Genomic DNA, 21,849 nt, shown 5'->3' on the forward strand with positions numbered 1-21,849 from the left:
TAATCCACTAGCCCAGTGTCGTTCGCTTTTCGACACTTCATCTCGTTCAGGTCATCGACTAGGCTTTCTTTGCTTTGATACAAAAATTCGACCTTTTCATCACTCATCATGGCATCTGGACTGTCACTCGCTCAACCTCAGCCCGTTCAGTCCACCGACAAACAATGTTCTGCTGTAAGTCCTTTCATTTTTTTTTTTTTTTCCCCTACGCTTCCATCATCAGCTAACCCTCTCTACAGCCCAGCATGGAGCAACATTATCAAGGCTTCAACGGATGTCCATCTGGCTATCTGTCAGCCGATTGCTTCGGACCAGATGGTCAGTTAAATGCCGCTTTTGACCTGGATGTTTACATGCAAGGCAGTACATCCGGCTACAACAATATGGGAACGCAAAGATACGCTAGCGTGTTTAATGAAATAGGCCCAAAACAAACCGACGCCACCTCTGCAGACCAGAGACTCGATCCATTCAAGCTCGGATTTCATGCTTCCCTTGCAGAGACGGGTACTAACCAGGGTTCAAGCTGCGCTCCACAGCCCCAAGGTCTCACTGCCATGCCAGTTGAAATGGCGGCGGAACCACAGGCCAGCGTCAGCGTCCCTGGCCCTCAAGGTTCCGTTGCCATGTCGAATGAGATAGTAGCAGGACCAGAAACCAGCACTGTTGGTCGGGACGACTTGCAGGTATGGGATGATGGGATGGGTGAATGGAGAGTAATTGAAGCTCATCCTCATTCTACATCTATGGGTCAGTGTGCAAGCATCGTGCCTGGCCCTCAAGTTCCTGCTCCCACAACTTACATGGCAGTGGAACCACACATGAATGCCGAAGCAATGGGCCAGGATAGCCCTCAGCCTACGGCTACTTTCTTTAGGGTGTGGGAAGCACGTCTGAAAGCTGTCAAGTCTCGCCGGAAATACAAGGAAAGACGTTCACGCAATTCGCTTCACTCTCGAAGGTCTGCTGGCGTGAGGATAATGGCAGACATGTCTAATGGAATGGAATCAAGACTACAAAATGGTATCGACTATATGGGCCAGGGATTTAACACACCTGGGCAAGTTTTTACTGCCATACCTAACGGAATGGCAGGACAAGGCGGTTTTACCGGGAATTATGTAAACCCTCAACCCAGCCCTACGTGCGGGTTCCAGAATTACACCCCCAACGACTGCAACCAGGCACCAGCACAACAGAACTCGTCCGGCCACAAGAGAACAGCTTCTACGACTTTCGTGATGGAAGACCCAAGTGCCCCGCCCGAGAAACGAGCTCGTTTCAGAAGCGAAGAAGACGAGCAAAAAGCAAGAGAGGAACAACTGTTGATGAAGAAGGCAGGAGGCTCGTGTCTCTGGTGCTACCGCAATAAGAAGAAGTGCGACGCCATGAATCCATGCTCGAACTGCAAGTTCAATAAATACCAGTGTATCCGGGACTACACACAGCTGATTCTGTCGTCGTCGGCAAGTAACGCGACAGACGTCTTCCGCCGGCTACGCGACACAGCCGTGCGATCGTCGTCAGAAGCTCATATCAACGTCAACTTCAGACAGCCAGGCACCGGGGCGATCGCATTCTGGTCTGCTAGTCTGCCTCGAGCCGAGCCATACTCCCCAGGCTACGTGAACGAGCAGCTTGTCTCCACATTGCTAGGGTTGGTTAGAGCACCGGGACTTGACTGGGTCGAGAATGAGACGGCACGACACCCTCTCGTCCTATCAGCATCGGCCATGGTCAGACACCTTGCCGTCATCAAGTCCCTATTCAGAGGGCAAGTCTACGTACGTCCAGCTGAAGCAGACGCAGGAAGGATTACAGCATTTTACATTTTGACGGCCTTTATCCAGAGCCTCCTCGAAAGATCACAAACTTTCTCCTCCAGGCTCTGGAAGGCAGTCCGTCACAAAAACAAAACCTGCTCCGACAGCTTGAACCCGACCAGGAAGCCCCTAAACCCAGAATGGGTAGCAACGGGTCTCTACTACCGCGTCATTGATGGCCTCCGACCCATGCAGCAAGACCCGCTCTTGAAAAAGGCCCTCGGTGACATCTCCCACCTGCACAACCGCTCAAAAATCGTCTTGAGCGTGCTGAGATGCCTCCCCTTGTCCACCGGCAAGCTGAACAGTAAGATTGAAGCCCGCGACTCCCTCCGCAAACACATTCCCGTCCTAGAAGAGCAGTGGCCTCTCGACATCGCGCTGTTGCCTGGTGTCAATACCAACGGCCAGAAGCTGCCTCCTACATTGATGCAGCGACTAGCAGAGCCGTTCTCGGGAACCTCGTACTTTATAGAGACCTTTCTGGACGGTAACTTCGGTTTCCTGCCCGCAGTCATCACGGCACACTCGGCCACACCCGGCAACAGCAACATTAACGAGTTAAATGAACCGGACCTGGACTGGGACTCCTTTTTGGACTTCGACGCATCTCAGTCGTCGGAGCCATCGGCGTCTCGGTCCTCAACTCCGTCTACTGAGGCCTTTGATAGCTCCCAGGAGAATGTTTTAATCGTCGAGGATGAGCTTTTTGATGATCGGTCTTTAAATGTTTGGGGTAATTTGGATGTTTTTGATGGGAATAGCGCTGCTTATTCTTTTTGATTTCTGATAGTGATTGGATATAAACATTACAATGCTACATGGTTTGCGCGAAGGCATAATTAATATGGATCACCTGTGAGAATCCAAAAAGAAAAAGAGATACGGTTTATGGTTATTGGTTATTGCACTGTACTTCGTAGCTATAGTAGGGCTGCTACGTACTTATGCCGTCGTTGAGTAAAGCCAAGATGGGCGAAAAGAAAAGAAAAGAAGAAGAGAATTATATAACAAAAATTCAACTGACTATTCTCTTTAATATCCTGCACTGAAAATATCCCATTGCCATCACCTGCATATCGTACTACTGTAGAGACTTTGTTTGCTCGGCCCTTCCGCCCGCTAATCATCCCAGCCGGAGTGATCAACAACAACAAAGCACCCGATCCGCAACCCAATCCGCACCCACTCTCTCCAACCACCACCCACACCACACCAATTACTCCAACCAACCACTTCCATTTCAATCGGAATCGCAAACGACTGGAATTGTAATGGCCCAGCCATTCGCCTCGCGCTCCTACGCGGGTGGAAAACTCCCCGACCGCTCGGTCAACGCGAACGCGCTGCCTTTCAGCGCCTCCTCGTTCTCGCGTCACCGCGGCTTAGGCGCGACGACGGCCACGGCACCAGGTGATTTTGGCGCGGAGGGATTGAAATCGCAGGGTACGGCTGGTGCGGCTCCATTACATGCGCAAACACATGGGCCTGGGGTAGGGACGGGGACGGGAGCAGGGGTAGGGCCGTCGCAGGAGACAAATCCGTTGAGTCGGTTGACGGAGGAACAGAGGGAGGAGATTAATGAGGCTGTATGCTCGCCTCACCCTTTAAAACGGACTGAGATACAGGAAAGGCTAACATGTTGGTAGTTCACGCTCTTCGATCTCGACCGCGACCGCCACCTAGACTACCATGAACTCCGCGTTGCCTTCCGCGCGCTAGGCTTCACCCTCGCAAAACAAGAACTTATCTCCCTCTTAACGACCTACGGTGTCCCACGGCCACAAGTCCAGGCACAACAACAATCCAACGCCCAAACACAACCCCCGCAACCCTCGACAAACAAAGCCACAAACCCGCAACACCCCTCCAACCTCCTCATGCCACTAACGGCCTTCCAAGCGGTGACTGCATTAAAGATATTAGAGCGCGATCCGAGAGACGAGATTCTGCGTGCATTTGAGCTTTTTGATGAAGGTGGGAAGGGGTATATTGATTTGGAGGATTTGAGGCGCGTTGCTAGGGAACTTGGGGAGACGGGGTTGGAGGAGGATGAGTTGAGGGCTATGATTGAGGAGTTTGATTTGGAGGGAGTTGGGGGTGTGACGAGGGACGCGTTTGTTAGTATTTGTTGGCAGTAACTGCGTTTACTCGGGTTTTTTATTGGATTGGGTTTCTGTTTTCTTTTCTGGTTGTGCATGGGCATTGGGTGGGCGTATCTGTGCTCTATTTGGTTTATTACTTATTCCCAGGGATGGTATCTGGTAGATGGGGTTCAATCTCATGATTATTGCATACGTTGTACGGCTGAATATAGTCAAGCTAAGTAATGACATTTTAGGCAATCCAAACCAGGATGCCATGCAGGATATTAAATTTGGCACATAAATAACCCAGATAACCCTCGTACGCCAACAATGGTCCAACCTAAATAACGGCAACATATATCACATAAATGTACACAAAGTACAGGTGCAAAAAAAAAAAAAAGAAAAAAGAATCACGCATATCGCGTGTGCACCGCCGGTGCCGGATTAGCATAATACGGTCCCGGATACGGCGGTGGAGGCTCATTAGAAAGGCCCTGATATCCAGCACCATTAGGCCCATTGGCCCACTGTCCCATTGACGGCCGTGGCGGTGGTGGCATCGATCTCTGCCAGCCACCCGGCGGTGGTACCGGTACCGGTACGGGCTTGGCTCGGGAACGGCGGCAACGGTTGAACAAACAAGACAAGATAGCGAGAACGATCAGTCCACCGACAGCACAGCAGATACCAATTACCACGCCCTTGTGTTTGTCGACCCAAGATTTAATCTCTCCACCAACAGAGCTGCCCGCGCACTTTCCGTTCTTGCAGTGGCCTCCGCCTCCACATGGTGTGCCGTCGATGAAATTGTTCTGCTCCAGGATCGAGCAGGAGTTCGGGCCCGTGGTGTCAGAAGCACAAACCACGGTGCAGGATGAATCGTCGCATGCCCATGTGTCGTTGCTGTTCAGCAGGCTGCCCATCAGGGACTTGCATTGTTGATCCCGGCTGGTACATTGGCCGCTGGCGCATGTCAAGCCCGAACCACTGCCACAGCTGGAGCCATCATCCTTGTAACTGTCCGAAGGACAAGAGCTCGAGTTGCCACTGCACTTCTCCTCGATGTCGCATTCGCCACGGCTCGCGCGACAAACGGTATCCGCAGACGAATACTGACAGTCACTACAGCAGCCGTCATTGGCATCGTCACAGACAGCGTTGTTCTTGAATTTGCACGTTTTAGCATCGCAGCAGTTGTTGCTTCCACAAGAGTCTTCGCCGCCACAGTCACAATCCTCTCCGTCCTCGACGATGCCATTACCACACTGGCTACCTGTGATGGTAGTCACTCCCTTGTTTTGGGAAAGACAGCTCGATGAGACACTGTTTCCACCTAGCGCTGAGCAGATGTTTCCGATGGTACAGGGTGAGAAATTTTTCACATCCTGTGCGCTTGGGTTCATGATGTACTTCGCATCCGCATCGCAAGTAGAGCTGGAAAGAGGACAGCACTGCGACGAGCTATCGTAACCCTGCGCACAAGTGCTGGAATCACAATCGTGAACGGCTCCAAAGGTATGGCCCGACTCATGGGCAAAGACCTGCCAGCCACCACCCGACGTCCGAACAACGATGTTGGTTCCACTGACAATGCTCGAGCCTTGATCGGTCGCGTCGGAATTGCAAAGCTGCCCTAACCACGAGAGTCCAACTTCGCTGCCGGTAGGGCAACCGCTCATCAAGGTCCAGTAGGCGTTACTGTCCTTGTTGTCTCCCCGCCACTGAGAGAATAGGTTCAATCTGGAGGAGACGTTGCCTTGGTCGCACGGTATATTCCACTTGGTCGATTCCGGTGCAGTCGTGGGGCAGTCGGCCTCATTGACAGTTAGGTTACGAAGGCCGATGGAGATGTTAAACGAGCTCTCGTAGACGCTAGAGGCACTGTTGACTGTGTTGATGATCCATTCACGCGCCGTTTGATTGTCGCTGAACCCAGAGGTAAAAGAGCAGTCGGTTGCAATACCGATCAGCGCAACTTGCTTTGTGTTGGGGCACCCAGACGTGTCGTCAATGGTGCTCTTCAAGTTGGCGTTACCGGTGTTACCCGATACGCCACCAATGTCCGACTGACGCTTGCTGAGTCCGAACATAGAATTCAAAGACATGGCACCCCATCGACTCGGCTCCCTATAGTCGTAGGCGCGGAGGACGGGGTGGTCGGGGTCAGTGTTGAAACCCAGCTGGTCGGCCTGACACGTTGCTGCCTCGCCAAAAGAACGTTTCAGTCCAGAGTGCTGTACGTGGCGGACCATGTCCGAGTCACGGTAGACAATCATGAACTCCTCCGATCGCTGCGTGATTGCGATATCATCCTCACGCTTCTTCGAAAGATACGTCGACGAGAGCTCTATATGGTGATGGTCGCCATGGACAAGAAACGCGCCTTCAAACAGGGGCTTAACACCGTCTCTCTTCATGTAAATCCGGGCCCAACCCACGGGGTTCCATCGCCCTGGTCCAGTACCGACCAACGCTCTGCCCTTGAAGACTTTGTGCTCATGCCGCTGAATGGGCTCCGCCCGATGCACGTTTCCTTCCTTATCCAGGTATTGCACGTAGGCGTCATCGGCCAAGATATCATGGTTTGGTTCCAGCTCGAGTTTTATCCGCTGGGTACCGCTATGGAGACTGAACGTGAGGTCGAAGTGGGAAAGATGGTCGATTTGGTGCGACGGCGCCTTGATCACCGGATGGAGCACAGAGGAGACATGTCTGATGGCTTTGGGGGCCTGTGATCGGGCTATGGAGAAAATCGGTTAGCCATCAGGGAGGATGTAACAAGACGATCTATAAACAGAACACCCACCTTCGACGTCACCCACGAACAATGCTGGGATCACACTTGCGACCAAGGGCAAGACCTTCCTAAACAACCTCATCGCCACACAAATCTCCTGAGGAGAACTGGGTGGCGAGTTGATGGGGAAACGAAGGGAGAAAAAAAATATCAGAGAATCAGGCAGCCATATAACATATCAAGAATCCTGAATTGGAATTGCTATCAAAGCGATCGTCCTTAGTACTTGAAGTGTTCAAAGCGAATCGAGACGCGCACAGCGAGAGTCGGTAAGCAAAGAAAGAAACAAGTGGATTACGAGACTTTGGTATATGTCAGATGTACGCTGTCTTTGTGTATGCCTGCCGCTGGTCTGTTTTGTCCGAACCGCCGGTTGGAATGAGGCGCAGCAGACTTGGCTGGAGGCGAGCCTGCGATGGAGCAATTGCGATGAAACGTAGCGAGTGACAATGAAAGAATGATGGAGAGACAAATATGGAGAGGATGCAGAGGACTGAATGGAATTGGAATGGTTGGAGATTGAGACCGGAACACGCGGAGAGCCTTACTAGTAGTCGCACGTGATTTACCAGGGATGGTCACGTGACAGGCATCCCAGGGACAGGAATGATGACCCTTGGGTCGGCGTTTATACGGCCTATCAATCTTTTACGGCGCTACTAATCCAGCGCTTGGTGGTACACTTCATGAGCTTCCAGAGCCAAACAAGGAATCATCACCCCACAAATCCTGCATAGTACACTTGGCATGGCTTCGTCCTCATCGCTCTCTTCCCACGTAGGCTCATCTGCATGGATAGTCACATCCTCAGCAGGAATGCGGACTGGTTCCTGTCTCTGAAACATAGATCCAATATCTCGCCCGCTGTTTTGCTTTCTGTCTCCCGCTGTGTCAACCATGTTAGTCACGGCGATGTTTAGTAGACTCAAATTCCACCCAGATTTCTCCGGGTGAAGACGCCGAAATAGGGCCAAGACATGTTCCTGCACTAGTTTCTCGGCTACAGCCTCAATCCGATCTCCCATGTTGAAGACGTAACGGGGCAGTGCCACAGAACGGGACATGCGATTGTGATAAGGATTGTCCGGGTTGGAAGGACGACGGGGTCGGCTAGTCAGACGCAGGGTTCGCGGATGTGCACGCCATCGGATGGCACCCCCGGCTGAGTTCTCGGTCAGATCTGTGCGCATCCGACGAAGCAAGCTAATCGTTAGCTTCAACAGCTCACTCTTCACAACGTCAAAACGGACTAGCCAGCCGTAAGAATCTTCGATGCTTATCTGGGTCGGAACGCCTCTGGCTTCCAAGACTTCGGAATCATCGACGCCGTGGATCAGGCCCCAAACCCTGGTACCCATGCCCTTAGAATGCCCAGGACCCCCCAAGATGTGGTTGAGTAACCCAGGACCCATTCCAGGCAACAGACGAAGCTTGCGCACGGTAAGGGGTCTGTCATCCATCGAGTGAGACATGTGGTCATGGAGTTTATGTGCAATTTTGGAGCCTATCCCCGGGATTTCGCGGATCTCATGACTGTCCACGAAGTGGATGACATTACTGTCAATAGTGACGTCTGGTCCCTCACCGACTCCGTAGGGTGGCAGAAGCGTGGTTTGACACTTTGGTTTATGAACTTTGCCTACCAGCTTTGCCAATAATTTGTTGGTGGAGATTCCTACCGTGGCTGTGTAGCCCTTGTGAGACTCGAGCTGTTGTCGCAGATAGCCAGCTAAGTGCGAAGCTACTAAGAGCCGCATGTACAGTAGATCTGATTCGGGGGCCAAGAAGTATCCTCGTGTTTCTGGTGAATTGGTTGGGTGCTGATCAACCGGGGGCCATGTAGGACCGTAGAATTTGGTAGCGTTGTAGATGAAACCGACAGTAGGATCCTGGCGGTCAAGATGAAAAAAAGAGTGTTCCAAGTCGTTGGTATTTGATAAGTCGACGTTGTAGTCAATCATATCGGTTACATCAAGGAATAGCTGCATCAACCAATCAATCTCTATCCACCTACTCTCTCTCTCTCTCTCTCTCAGTAGAAGGCTAGCCATGGCTTACCTCGTCAAAACCTAATTTTTCAACACGATCTCCCCAAATCAAGCTTCGCAAATAAAGGAAAAGTTCTTTGGACACATCCCGGAACCGGGTGAGGTCCTCCCCCAAAACAATAACCGCATCGGGACAGACCTGCCTGGCATCCTGGATACGCTGCAACTTATACAAACCCCTCCTCCGGGCTTCGTAGTTACATGTCACGACAATCTGTTTCTGTTGGATGGCCAATGGACGTGATTTCAAAGCCGGCTGGTCGGCCTCGAAAACGGCGGCATAGAAACAGTCATAATCCTAGACCGGATGGTGGTCAGTGGTGGCCCAGTGGGGTATAGGCTTTGGGGTCAGGAATAGTTACAAACCAAGTGGAGGATAATCCGACCATTACCGTCCCTGGAGGCCATGAACAAGAGGATTTTCTGGGTCTGGTGGGAAATTGGAGATATTTTGGTGTGATTTGCGATTAGAGGGCCATCACGTGCGGTGGTCTATGATTGGCGGAAAAGCGGTGGCTGGAATGGGGACAATATTAAACAGAGAGATTAAGAGATGCCACTATTGATTAGTGTCATGGGTCTACCAGCCTCTTTTTTTCAGAATACTCCAGAGTAGCATACAGAGTCCGGATACTTGAGACCACTGCTACTGCCTACTGCTACTGCTACAGTATCAGGTGCGCCCCACGTGCTTTTTATAGCTGTGACTAAGCAGTGATGGCAAGAACCATTCTATACACAGTAGGGATGAGAATCGTACTCGCATAGAGTACAGAGTAGAGTATTTGTATAGTACAGTAGAGACAGTAGAGAGTAGAGAGGAGAGCAGAGTGTCATAGTACAGAATACTAGCCGCGTGGCAGTGGATCTGCTCATATATTATGGACCCTCAAAAAGTATGCAGGAAATAGTTAAAAATAACTGATCTATATTTATCCTCACCTTTTTCCTCCTCTTGTTTTCACCATTAAATATTATTATTCCTTCTGTTTCTCTCCATCTCTCTGTTTCTGCGTCTCTCTAGTCTATCCAGTCTCTCTTATCTTGTCCTAGATCCCTGCTGTCCTCGTGCGGGGTGCGCATCTTCCATCTTTCATATCTTCTCACTTCCATCTCACCCCTCTCTAAGCGCCGCACTATATCGCACCTCCACACTAAACACACAAACACACGCACACAAAACGAATATATTCTTGAGACCCCTCTGATCCTCTATACACACATCACCACCGTCATGCTTGTCGTCCCAATGCCCCCGCAAGCGTCGCATTTGCATCCTCCCTCCAACTCGCCCTCTTCCTATTCTCCGCCGTCATCCTCTGCGCCAACAACATCCACTCCCGGCGAGACGCGCCCCAAGCTCGCCACCAAACCCAAGCTCACTCTTCAAACCTCATCGCTTCCAAGAACCTTCGGGCGTTCTACCACTGGCCTTTCTCTCTCAGTGGCCACTGCCTCACCGACCGTAAACAATACCTTCAAAAATGCCTATGAGCCATGTCCGCCCTCCGCCATCCCCACCACATCCTCTTCGACGTCCTCTCCGATCAAGACCTCTACTTATTTGAAACACTCAAGACAACCCTCATCCAACAATCCCTACCAACTGCCGTTAGGTGTGAAGAGCATCCTGCGCAACTCTCCCTTGGAATCCACATCCCATCGCCGGTCGGTCTCGATCGGTGGTGGCAATGGCGCATCGGGATCTCGTCGGGTATTCTTCCCTACCAAGAAGCAAGTGACCTTTCGGCAATCACTGGAAGAGGAGATCCGGACTGTGCATTACGTGGCACGGCATTCAGATCTCCTCTCGGAAGAGTCGGATCCAGACGACCAGAAAAAGGAGCTGCAGGAGCTGGAGCTGAAGCAAGAACAGCCGGTACAGGGGGGATCTGACTCGGACTCCGATTCGAACTCGAGTCTGGCACCGTCGGATTCCGGATCAGATGATGATCAGACAAAATCAATTTCCAAATCTGAACGGAGAAAGCGGAAGAGTCTCAGTGCAGAGAGGCAAGTTCGCGCTGCGGCATTACTAGATGGCCTTGAGGGCGATGCGTATGGGATCTCGACACCACAAACACCCCGACAGGGTCGTGTCAAGCGTCGTCGCGAATGGACATGGACGCTTGGCTCAGTCGAGGCGCGCAATGAAATTTACGGCCTTCCTCAGACGCCTGAAGAGGCCAAATCTTTTGAGTCGGAAGAAAAGAAACATGAACACGAACACGAAAACGAAAACGAAACAGAAAGCCAGGGGTCATGTGAATCCGATTGGACTTCAGCCTCGTGGTCCGGTTCATCGGTTGCTTCGTTTACGAACAAGCCTGACGAGTTCAAGACTGCATGATACATGACATACAATGACTTGACCATGAATATGACCATGACCACGATATATTACTTATGTTTATTTCTTTTTGGGAGGATTATGAATCATGTTGCTGCATTGCATTGCATTAGTTATATACCCATCAGCATTATTTTTTGGAGAATGCATCATATCTTCTCAACCATAATACTTCCATCATGACTGCAAGGCATCCGCCATATCATAGTAGCTTAGACTACTCTCTAAAATTACATCGCCCAGATTATCCATTCCTCACCACTAACTCCATCCAGCTTCGCACTAATTTCACCTGAAGCACTCACGCGACAATTCAAAAAGCTGAGTGCTGACGACCAAGCAGTAGCCATTGGACGGGAAGATATCGCCTTTATCGCAGCTATCAGTGTCATTTTATCGAAGCAGAACCACCCTGAACCGAAATACCACCAGCACGAGGACCATCAAGTCCAAATAGCGAGGCCAATAGCTATCTACCAGAGGACCTTCCTGCTAACACCGTACAGCCACGCCCCGGCGAACACCAAGAGTCTTAAACTACCTACATATTTCAAGAACAAGAACGAAATCGTCTACTCACCATGCCTTTCCGCAACCACACAGATAGCTCACCCTCCGTCATCTTAGAATTTCCCCCAAACGGCACCCCGTATTCATCACCATGGACTCACTCGTAACCACCGCCCGCGCCATCCAAACTCAACTAACCACAAATAGCACCGGAAGCAATGACCAATACCTCCTAGTCCAAAACCTGCCCCCGGAAATCATTGACAACCTCATCGAAGACAAGAATGCCCTAGACGGAATCCCCTTCCGTTTCACCTTCGAGAGATACACTGGGCTAATCAAGATGATTTCTGCTGATCATATCGCCGTGACAAGAAAACTAGCAGAGACCGTCCTGCAAGAATGTCTTCTTGCTGGCGTCCCAAACAAAAAAGAGATACACTGGGCTAATGCCGGTGCTGGTGCCGCTCCCACTACGTACAAGGTAGTAACAGGGAACAACAGCAAAGACAAAAGGAAACAACCAGATGACAGCTTTCTGCCGCTAACTCGGCAGCCGCACGGTTGGCTGACTCTGGTCATCGACACATGTCCCCCAGAATCTATGCAACGTTTTCGCAAAGACGCAAAATGGTAGTTTAAGAATTCTGCCGAAGCTGTTCACACGGTTCTCACTCTGGGAATCAACACGTGTACCAAGACCGTCGAGGTGGAGAGGTGGCGGTATACTCGCACCTCTGCTTGTGCTGCTATAGTTCTGGGCCTAGCACAGAGTGTTATTATAACGCTTGTGAGGATTAAGGGAGGTGTGGCTGTTTAAATTCCGTTCTGGGAGTTGTTTGGTGGGGCGCCAAGGTGGGAGGATGAGGGATATTTTACTGGGGGGTGAAGGGCTGGTTGATGTGGCTGGGGTTTTGGATTAGGGTAGTTTGCTTTATGGTGGTGTTTGATTTGGATTGTTTGGTAGGATAGGTTGCTTGACGTCCTTAGTGTGATATGAGTAGAGTAGAATATAGTCATCTCAAAACCAAGCCCTTTTATCTAACAAGGTCAAAATAACCAGATTCCAACTCACTGAACCACGCAACAATAACGCCCTCTATAATGATTCACAGTGACTGGGCTCTCAAAAACTTTATGTATTGACTGAAGTCCACTGCTAACAAATACCTCCTCTGTAACTCTGTCTCTGCTCCCAGGGAGACTTTTTCATCTGGGGACCCCATTCCATGGGAAACTTCATGTCCTGGTGCTGCTAAGTGCTGTCAAATAGCTCGACTGAATCCCAATCGGCACACCCGCTACCGTTTGCAGGAGTAAAAGTAAAAACAGCCCAATAAGTAAAGTTCAACAACAGGCATGTACTGTACTCTTTGATGACCAAAAACTAGAGCAGCTTCTAGAGAAGTAAGCTAGGTCTCTACATGATTGAGAGCGGCTGGGTTTTGTGAAGTCAGCTATGCACCAGGGTAAACTACCGGGGAAACACGCTCGTGTGCTGATTGTACGTGTATGCACATTTTTGTGTGAATTTGACGGATTTTTCCCAGAAATCTCTATAAATAGGAGGCAATGCTCTACCCGTTGGCGTTCGTTTAATGTATTTCCAACTCAGCTTGACTTGATGATCAATTTGCCAAACTTTGTAGATTGAAGCAGACAAGGGACTTCTTTTCTTATGATCCATCAAGACCACGTATCGCAAGCGCTGCTTCCCAGTTCTCGTGTTTCCTTTGAGACACTTCCTCGACTTGATTCAAACCTCAGAAAATGCATCATCGCCTATGCTGATATACGATACATCAGCTGCAGACCGACACCGAAGTCCAGGCATTTGGCAATTTTTGGTCAATATCTATGCAAGTCCTAGGATCACTGCATAGAAGAGCAAAATAAGCAAGAGAAGGAAAGAAACACACTATGTCGAGCTCAATGTAAAGTTTTCGGGTCCTGGAGATATTAAAATTTCTTTCATCGAAAACTTTTTTGATTTCCTTCATTCAGGCTGCCTTCGTGAGACTTAAGCTCCCAGGTGTATGTTTCTCCTCCAGAAGATTTTACCATCAACGAGGTTTTTCGTCCCAACCTTTTGAACCTTTCCACTCTTCAGAACCGACTGGTCTGTCTGGTTTCCCCTTCCAGCTTCATTGTTGCAAGATTCAGGCTCAGGTCTTTGAAAGTGTATAATATCCCAATGTTGCTACGATGCGGTCAAGCCGTTACTGACTAGGCCAACTCCCAGCCCAGACATATTGGTACCGAGTATCAGTTCCACATTAGGTTGCGGTTATAGTTCGGTATAGCTAAAACTAATTTTAAACAACTGATCAGGGATGCTGGTGTCTCTGGTAAGTACGTACCAGAAACTAGCACCGGGCAACTAACCCCTGTCTAGGTCGTACTAGATCTGGAAAACCGGGTTCGGGTGTTGTTTGTGCCTGTGCATCTCCAATTCACCTCTGTGGAAACCACATGGGTACATTCTAGGAGGCATTCAAAAAAGGACAGTCATATGGTCTAAGTGTGTCTTTCAAAATGCGCGTGGAATTGCAGATCAACCGGGCCTCCGTGAGCCCTATCTGGAGTAAGGTCCGGGGTTTTCGTTTGCGAGGGTACTGGTTGGCTATGGGTTGCGAGAACTGAGAGTGCAATATTCACATCAGCTTTTTTCACGAGTCGGTGTGTTCGCTCGAGAAAAGGCATCCACGAAGTGCCTTGCCATTACTATTATGGCCCTAGTTGCTTTTTTTTTTCTTTTTTTCGCTTCCCAGTTCTCATACTTCTGCCAACTTCCGATACACGGCGGTATAACTTACTGAACAATATTCAGAATCTTTGAACCACCACTGTACGTTTCTCGTTTTTGTGATAGTGATTTGGGGAAGCCCGTTTCAATGACGAATTTCCATTGTCTTGATAATGGCATAAACAACTATAGCTGACTTTTCTTTCATTCTGGATGTTGACGATACACTTGTCAGAATATTTTCCCTGTAAAACTTAGTTCCTTCTGGTTCAACCGGTGAATATTCATCTAAGCAGAATATTTCTTCCTTGGTATTTCTGTTAAAATGAAGGATGACCAAGGCATCTACTCCCCAAAATCCATAACGGCATTCCGTTCAAGGTATTGCTGATCCTCGTTATATGGTAGTAGCAAGTATATATATATGATTATAAAGTACGTGTTGATTCCCATTCTCCCTAGTTTCCACGTTCTTCGTTCTTTTTGAAATGATAGGGGCGTTCTTCCTGTGGTAAAATGCGAGGTTTTGCCAGGAAGCTCTGAGCAGCGGAAACAAGCTGGTTATTATCCCGTAGGCGAAAGGTTCTCGGGAATATGGTCAATGTACAGGGTAGATGATAACACTAGGGATACAAGAAGATGATGATACTAAACCACCCTGAATGGCAGTAGGTAGGCGGTGTGAGGTACGATAAAGAGGTTGGTTCGTTGCAAATGTCTGTATACCTCTATGGAGGATTAGGTTGGGGGCTTGAGGAAGCTCCTGAATATTAACAAGAGCAAATGAAAGATTTAAGTGAAAAGGTAACGGTGAATATGCATTAGGCTGAAGATTATCATGACACATAATGACCCGAAAAGGCAGATATTCACAAAACCAACCCTACCATAGCATACAAAAAAAAATCCTAAATAGATACAAGAGACAGAACAAAAACTACGTCTCTGTCTCAACATCCGGCTCCCTTCCTGCCAAATCCCCCGTAAATTTCTTCCCAACCTTTCTCAGCGCATACTTCGCCTCATCCTTTGCAAACGCCACATTCCTTGCCGGCTTCCACTGCATCAGACCGCGTTGTTGACGTTCGTCTGTACGTTTATTCGCCTTCTTGGTTGCTTTATCGGCTTTGTTGCCATTGGAGTTGCTGCTGGCGTTGCTGGTACCGTTAGTTGTGGTGCTTATGGTTGTAGGGGCGTCTTCGGTTTCTGTCGACGATTGGGACTCGGAGTCTTCATCATGCTCGCCGCTGTGTCCCTGATTATACGTCTGGGCCTCACCAGACTCTCGTGGCTGTTTTTCCTGGGTTTCCTCGCTCTCCTCGAACTTGTTGGTCCCTGGTGCTTGTGCCTCGACTGGTGGCGGGACAACAGGGTCATGAGGTGGCTTATCACGTCCTGGTTCAGCGACCTTCCGTCCTTTATGGTCCGTGTAAGCACGGGGATCATCACCGAAAGCACCACTCCAGTCAATACCTTGCTTGTCAATCCAGCGCTTGCGCTCCTTTGGATCTGCGTGCTTGAGCACGTCGCGCCCATCCAAGAGGGATCGCTCATGCAGCTGCTCTACTTCCTCAGGGACTTCGGCGATGACGTTGCCTGTGCGCACACCTTCAGCAACGCAAGCTTCCCATGACTCATAGGTCTCACGAGTGTTGTTATCGACGACGAATTGCTCGTGGGATTCGTCAATGCCTGGGCTGAAGTGGCCGCTGAACTTGAGGCGGCCAATTTCAGTCAGGTCTTCAAGACCAGGTACCTTCTTTGCTTTCCAGTTTGTCTCCGTGATATAGTTCTGTGTCAGACGGGCACCTTTCTTTGTCGACCAGATGGGGATGTCCATAGGAGTGTCTTCGTTGTCGATGAGGTGTTGGAGCCAGAAGACCGCGAAGCCAGCTGCGTGGTGTTTGCCCTGCGTGTGGAGCTCGAAAACCACAGGGCTGCGGTAGCGGTGCTTCACAGGGAGACGGAGCCGGTGTCTCTGTGCTGTTTTGCTAGTGAGGTCGAAAGTAGCACTACTGTTTTCGAGGTGGCATCCGTGACGTGGGAGCTTTCCACTACTACCTCCCGTGCGGAGCTTGATCTTGCAGTAGTGGTTGAAACCTTCCGCGATGAGCTTTTTCGAGGTGAACTCGAATGTTCCAACATCCCAGCCCAGCATCTGTGGAGGTAGCTTGGTCTCGACATGGCGGAGTAGGAGGGAGATGCGGATGCGGCCGAACCCGACTCCGCCGTCAAGTGGGTACCATCGTGTAGACTGTGAGCTGTTCTGCAGGATGTCGGTAAGCTTCAAGGGCACTACGCCTAGGATTGGATCGTGCTCGCGATACCGCTGGTCGCGAACAGTCACAGTGACTACGGCAGATCTCCAGTCGCGAACGAACCGCTCGGTTCCGGCATTGAAAATCGGCTTGGAGCTCACAGCTTTCGCTCGAGTGCGGTATACCTGTTCATGTCAGTTCCCGTCTCATTCTTCCATAGTATGAAACATACCAATTGGTCATTGAGAATGATCTTGCAGTAGCTAGTTGGCAACTCACCACCCTGTTCTTCAGTATTCTCACCGTACTTCCTAGCCGGTTCATACTCTCTTCCTTTTCGATTCCCATGGCTACCTTTGATATCGACCAGTTGCAGATTCACTATCTGGTGGACAATGATACTCAGTATGCCACTGGGCCAGAGAGGATCCGGGGGCGTGCGGACGATCGCATCTTCTTCTTCGTTGCTAATAACACCCTTCTCATCTTGGAATTCCGGGATACCTTGCATGTTATCCGGCAGGTCCTTCTTCTTGCCATCGGTGATCAATTCAGGCCTTAATCTAGGCTTGCCAAAGAATCCAACTTCCCAGTGCAGTTCACCCGGCATTTCACTGCCTTCGCTCAGGCCCTGAAGCTTGGATACTTGGGGATACATCCGAGCCGGGTGCTGGAGCATTTCACGAATTGGGAGTTCGACCTTGCCAACGATGTCGTCGGCAGTGGTGCGGTCAGAATCCCAGAGTTCGACACTTAGGCTCTCATCAGCCTTGATCAGCTCCGGGGTGACAAGAAGCGCAGCAGTTTCCTCCCAAATAGGATTGAGATCATCTGTGATCACACGCGTACAGTACATAGGTTTTCCATATTTGGAGAAAGACAGGTTGATGTAGGGGTCGCTGCCTCCACCCTCGCTGCCACGGGTATCCTGCTTGCTCAGCCCAACAGCACGGTGGATGCGAACCCACATGATACCCAAAGCTTGAGTCTCTTTGACAACATCGTCACCCTTCAACATCATACCCAGGTCCATCGTCATCGACTTGGGAGCGGCAAACATACTACAAGCGGTGCCAATGGCATAGTTGACGAAGTTGGAGATCAAGGGAAGGTTCAAGATGTTGACACCGCCGCGGACCATGGGCATACAGCCAGCCCTAACATGGGGAATTCCCACTAAACTGAAGGTCACATCTTTCATGAACGGAGCCTCGGGCATCATCTGAAACCGCAAGCGTACAGTCCCAACCATCTCAATTAATTCCACGAAAACAGGGAACGGTACGCCAAAGAGACCCCGGCTTCCCAGGTAGAAGACGAGTTGCATGTGCATGTTACGCGCTTTGGATGAAGCGGATTGAGTACTCGGTTTCGCGTGGTAAGCAAACGATGCTTCGAGGTTGTAGTAGCTGCCACCCTCTTCAGCAGCGGCAGCTTCTTGTGGGTCTTTTTTCTTGTTCTCCTCGTGAATATTCTCTTTGAGGTTCTCAACGTGGTCGTCCGGCAGAGCGCGCATGCTCAGGATTCGTAGGGGGTTACTTCCTTGATCGATCTCGGCGATGCGTACGTTTTCAATCACGCCCGGTGACGACGCCTGCATAATATCCTCAATCGTATCTCCAACTGGGGACAGCATCTCTGGGTTAACAAGTCCCCAAAAGACACCAAGGAAACTGTTCATCCACTCGACCGATTCGGGAAGGAGATTTGCCGTAGCCTAGACGATCCAGTCAGTGTGGTTCTCAATGCATAGAGACAAAGGGCACAGTACCGTCTGTCCTCGGAGCTGCTCACTGCTCCATTCTAATTCCCGGCCACTTCGAATGACCTCCTTCATCCACAACCATACGGCTGATGTGATGCAAGCAGCCAATGGCACCAATCCCCACAGGGAAGCACCAAACATTCTCCCGACAAATAAGATTCCCAGTGTAAACCCCAAGCACATTCCTGTCGCGCGCTTTTCCAGGTGCTCGAACATGGGCTTAAACGAAATCGCCGGGGTAGGATGAAAGAGGACATTTGTTCTCTCGCCTCGAATGGGGACGTCGGATGTTGTTCCTTCAGCGACGGGATCTGGAGGGGCCGTGACATCTTGTGCTTCTTTGTATTCTTCGTAGCTTTGGTTCGCGTCAGTTTTGACGCTCTGTGCTGGTCAGTTCCGGTCATTCTTCGATCGCTGGAGGGTGTACAACTCACCGTTTCTTTGCCAATGTTGGCATTCGGAATCGCCAACTGACTCATTATTAGCAAACTACCGACATCCTCCGGCTAGAAGTGACATACGGTTGGATTTTTAACCGTATCCATCGAATCCTCATCCTGATCCTCCACCTCAATGTCGCGACCCGTTATCGGATCTGTGACCATCCTAGTCTTCCCCTTGGGGATCTCCCGATTCTTGTGAGCAGCCGTCTCATCATCCAGCTTTTCTCCGCGTGCTTCTTTCTCGCGACGCTGCGTTTCTTGTTTCTTGGTGATCTCTTCTTCGTGGACTTTTCGTTCGTGTTTCTCGGTGTCGAGATGTTGCATAAATTTCTGGATAGTGGGCACCGGGTTGGCAGCACTCCAGTGCTCACCTACCCGGTGTTGTTTGGGGGAATGGGGCCCCTGCCCGTTGGTGGTCATGTTGGTGGATTTATCGGTGGTATCGTGTTAAGGGAAGGATAGATTCGGAGGTAGTGTATATTCGACAGACGGCATTAGTTCCCTCCCAGCGCCGGCTAGAACTAGGATATGGTTGAAAAGAGAAAATATCGACAAGCTTTAGATAAAAATAAAGACGAGAGCATAAGAGTAGTCGACGAGCGACGACAGGGCTGAGAGGAGCTGGGGTCACGGTCCAGCTACGTCATTGTGGAGGATGAGGAACCGGGAATTGGCTGTGGTCGTAGTATTCTACCAATGAATATCACTTGGGAGTATACGTACACTCGGCAGAGATGACGAGGATTATAGACACAATTTATCTTAGGAGATGAGGAGATGAGGAGATGGACTACAAGTATAATATATGATCATTGGCAGTGTTCAGGTAGTATGAGTATAACTTCCAACTTCAACCCGATACACTTCAATTGCACTTTCTTCTCTGTTCAAGAGAGTGAATCTACTTTCTATGAATAGATCTCTCTTGAGGCTAAAAGCCATGACCGAATTGACTCACATGGAATACTTATAGGCCATAAAGTGTGTGTATTCACGATTTATGATGTCACCAGTTACAGCTATGTAGACACCTCAGGCATATAAATACGGCAATCATCTCTGCCCTGTACGGAATAGCGTTGAATTATTTTTATGAGGCCGCATTGAATGGCAATTATTCGAGATAGTAGTGGCTATAATAACTTTCTACGAGAAGCAATTGCTGATTGAATAGACATGGTCTGCTGCGGAGTCGTTTATATATATTCTAGTGCTGCGACAACAACAGCAAAGGTATTTTGATCTACAAATGACATGATTGCCCTCTTAAGTCATACCGATCTCCTCCATATATACCCTCTACATACGGAGTAGACAGTTACTAACTAGGATAATAACAATGATACCATAGTTGTAGATATAGCAGCCTGAGATACGTAGTTCAGCCAATGACCGCCAAGCTTCGGCAGTCGTTCGTTTTGCCGCCTAACAATCAAATCCACACTTGGCTTCTTCAACGCTATTCAGACCTCCTTCATCCATTGCATTGAACCAACAAAAACTATATCTTAATATAAACACAGATCCTGAGATAACAACTATAGCAGTTGCCCACGACGGATACTGCCACGAGCGAGACGATAAGAGACTAAGACCAACGAATCATTATTCCTGCCTGTCCCCATTATCGCGCAACAAGAACGAGAACAAAACAAAACAATGGCTGCTCCAGAGGAATCAGCCGCACAGAGGTCTGCCCGTCTCCGTCGTGAGCGTCGGGAGGCCAAGATTAGAGATGGAGGCGCTGAGCGGCTGGACAAGATTACCAGTATGAGTGGACGGACGCCAGCGAGTGGTATGTTTTATTCTCGTTTTTCTTCATTTTCCCTGCACTATCAACATGAAAGGATCTTACAAGGTAAACAACACTGACTGCTACAGACCGTGAAGATGCGTCGTCAACTCCAACACCACTGCCAACGAGCTTGACATCCGCCCCTCGACCGGCACCGACTGTGGCTCCGGTTACGGATATCCAGGATCAACAATCACCGGACGACCTTCAGTCGCAGCAGGAGTACTTCCGGGCGCTTCTTCGGCAAGCCGCTCCTGCGCAGGGACAACAGCAACCGCTGCAACAGCCAGGGACCGAGGACGAAGACCCAGCCGTGAAATTACTTCATTCAATTCTCGCAGGGAACGTGCCGGGATCAGAACAAGGAGGGGCAGGGGCAGGGGGCGCAGAAGGACCATCACAGGCCGATTTGCTGTCTGCACTAGGTCTCCCACCGTTCCTGTCAAGCCTGGTTGGAGCAGCTACGCAGACTAAATCGGAAGCGGACAAACAGGAGACATGGGCGTGGAAAATGATTCATGTGGTTTTTGCGCTGGTTATGGCGGTCTATGTTTTGGTCGTGATCGGCACGTCGGTAGCAACCTATGGCAACTCTCCTCCACCACCAGCGACAGCGCGGAATCCGTTTGTGGTGTTTACGACAGGGGAGATGGTGCTGAGTGGAGCGCGGATGGCACTCAAGAGCCGACAGGGTGCGAACGGAGGCATAGGGGTGTGGGTAGAAATGGCGCGAGATGCGGTTCGAGATGGAGCATTGATGGTGTTTGTTCTAGGGATGGGGACATGGTGGCAGGGATGGTGATTTGTCTAGATAATCGTATTATCTATTCCGTACTCCGTATTCTGCATGAAATTCTACAGTATTCGTGTCCATTGTTCAATTCTCCTACTGCTGCGCCGCATGAAGACTTTCCGGAAGTGGCAGCGTGCAGCAAACTGTCCACGATGGCGGGAGGACGATCATCTTAGCGGCACTTAGTAGGAACTAGCAACTGACCGAGCCTTTTTTAGGGAAAACGTGCTTTGGCAGAGGATGACCACGGCTACTTATATACTCCGACAGAATCCAGCATATTCGGGCCATAGTAAAAAGAAAAAAAAAAAAAAAAATCCTTTCCTCCATAACCTCGGTGCTAACTCGGCGACGGTATAAGGGACTGGTTAAATCAGTATGACCGAACTTCCGTGCGGCCGTCTGGGGAGTGGGAGAGGGAGGGGAGTCGA

At 50.0% G+C, this 21,849-nt stretch overlaps 8 protein-coding genes across 8 annotated transcripts; 5 read left to right on the plus strand and 3 right to left on the minus strand.

Annotated features, from left to right (window-relative positions):
* Positions 1-108: 108 nt before the first annotated feature.
* EURHEDRAFT_373698 (uncharacterized protein) lies at positions 109-2,606 on the plus strand (the record flags this gene model as incomplete). Its single annotated transcript, XM_040778561.1, has 2 exons — positions 109-174; positions 240-2,606. 2 exons carry the CDS (start codon positions 109-111, stop codon positions 2,604-2,606), a joined length of 2,433 nt encoding a protein of 810 aa, XP_040643475.1.
* Positions 2,607-2,995: 389 nt separating this feature from the next.
* On the plus strand, positions 2,996-4,311 carry cdc31 (putative cell division control protein Cdc31). Its single transcript, XM_040780663.1, has 2 exons — positions 2,996-3,412; positions 3,473-4,311. Exons 1-2 carry the CDS (start codon positions 3,098-3,100, stop codon positions 3,962-3,964), a joined length of 807 nt encoding a protein of 268 aa, XP_040643476.1. The 5' UTR covers positions 2,996-3,097; the 3' UTR covers positions 3,965-4,311.
* admB (ADAM family of metalloprotease ADM-B) lies at positions 4,177-7,080 on the minus strand. The gene is made up of 2 exons (XM_040778259.1): positions 6,720-7,080; positions 4,177-6,653 (listed from the first exon to the last, which is right to left on the minus strand). The coding sequence occupies exons 1-2, from the start codon at positions 6,790-6,792 to the stop codon at positions 4,324-4,326; spliced, it is 2,403 nt and encodes an 800-aa protein (XP_040643477.1). The 5' UTR covers positions 6,793-7,080; the 3' UTR covers positions 4,177-4,323.
* A 289-nt stretch (positions 7,081-7,369) lies between these two features.
* On the minus strand, positions 7,370-9,166 carry EURHEDRAFT_398946 (putative DNA polymerase iota; the record flags this gene model as incomplete). Its single annotated transcript, XM_040779886.1, has 3 exons — positions 7,370-8,692; positions 8,769-9,056; positions 9,125-9,166. 3 exons carry the CDS (start codon positions 9,164-9,166, stop codon positions 7,370-7,372), a joined length of 1,653 nt encoding a protein of 550 aa, XP_040643478.1.
* A 565-nt stretch (positions 9,167-9,731) lies between these two features.
* EURHEDRAFT_407788 (uncharacterized protein) lies at positions 9,732-11,353 on the plus strand. The gene has a single exon (XM_040780664.1). The coding sequence runs from the start codon at positions 10,008-10,010 to the stop codon at positions 11,106-11,108; it is 1,101 nt and encodes a 366-aa protein (XP_040643479.1). The 5' UTR covers positions 9,732-10,007; the 3' UTR covers positions 11,109-11,353.
* Positions 11,354-11,482: 129 nt separating this feature from the next.
* EURHEDRAFT_29853 (uncharacterized protein) lies at positions 11,483-12,345 on the plus strand. Its single transcript, XM_040778262.1, has one exon. It carries the CDS (start codon positions 11,770-11,772, stop codon positions 12,253-12,255), a length of 486 nt encoding a protein of 161 aa, XP_040643480.1. The 5' UTR covers positions 11,483-11,769; the 3' UTR covers positions 12,256-12,345.
* Positions 12,346-15,301: 2,956 nt separating this feature from the next.
* Positions 15,302-19,250, minus strand: EURHEDRAFT_446225 (C2 domain protein; the record flags this gene model as incomplete). The annotated part of the gene is made up of 5 exons (XM_040783582.1): positions 15,302-16,807; positions 16,855-18,339; positions 18,394-18,768; positions 18,822-18,857; positions 18,909-19,250. 5 exons carry the CDS (start codon positions 19,248-19,250, stop codon positions 15,302-15,304), a joined length of 3,744 nt encoding a protein of 1,247 aa, XP_040643481.1.
* A 1,037-nt stretch (positions 19,251-20,287) lies between these two features.
* EURHEDRAFT_407790 (uncharacterized protein) lies at positions 20,288-21,496 on the plus strand. The gene is made up of 2 exons (XM_040780665.1): positions 20,288-20,625; positions 20,712-21,496. The coding sequence occupies exons 1-2, from the start codon at positions 20,490-20,492 to the stop codon at positions 21,425-21,427; spliced, it is 852 nt and encodes a 283-aa protein (XP_040643482.1). The 5' UTR covers positions 20,288-20,489; the 3' UTR covers positions 21,428-21,496.
* The last annotated feature ends 353 nt before the right edge of the window (positions 21,497-21,849 follow it).

Source organism: Aspergillus ruber, assembly GCF_000600275.1.
Source record: "Aspergillus ruber CBS 135680 unplaced genomic scaffold scaffold00001, whole genome shotgun sequence".
In the NCBI taxonomy this organism is placed as follows: Eukaryota; Fungi; Ascomycota; class Eurotiomycetes; order Eurotiales; family Aspergillaceae; genus Aspergillus; species Aspergillus ruber.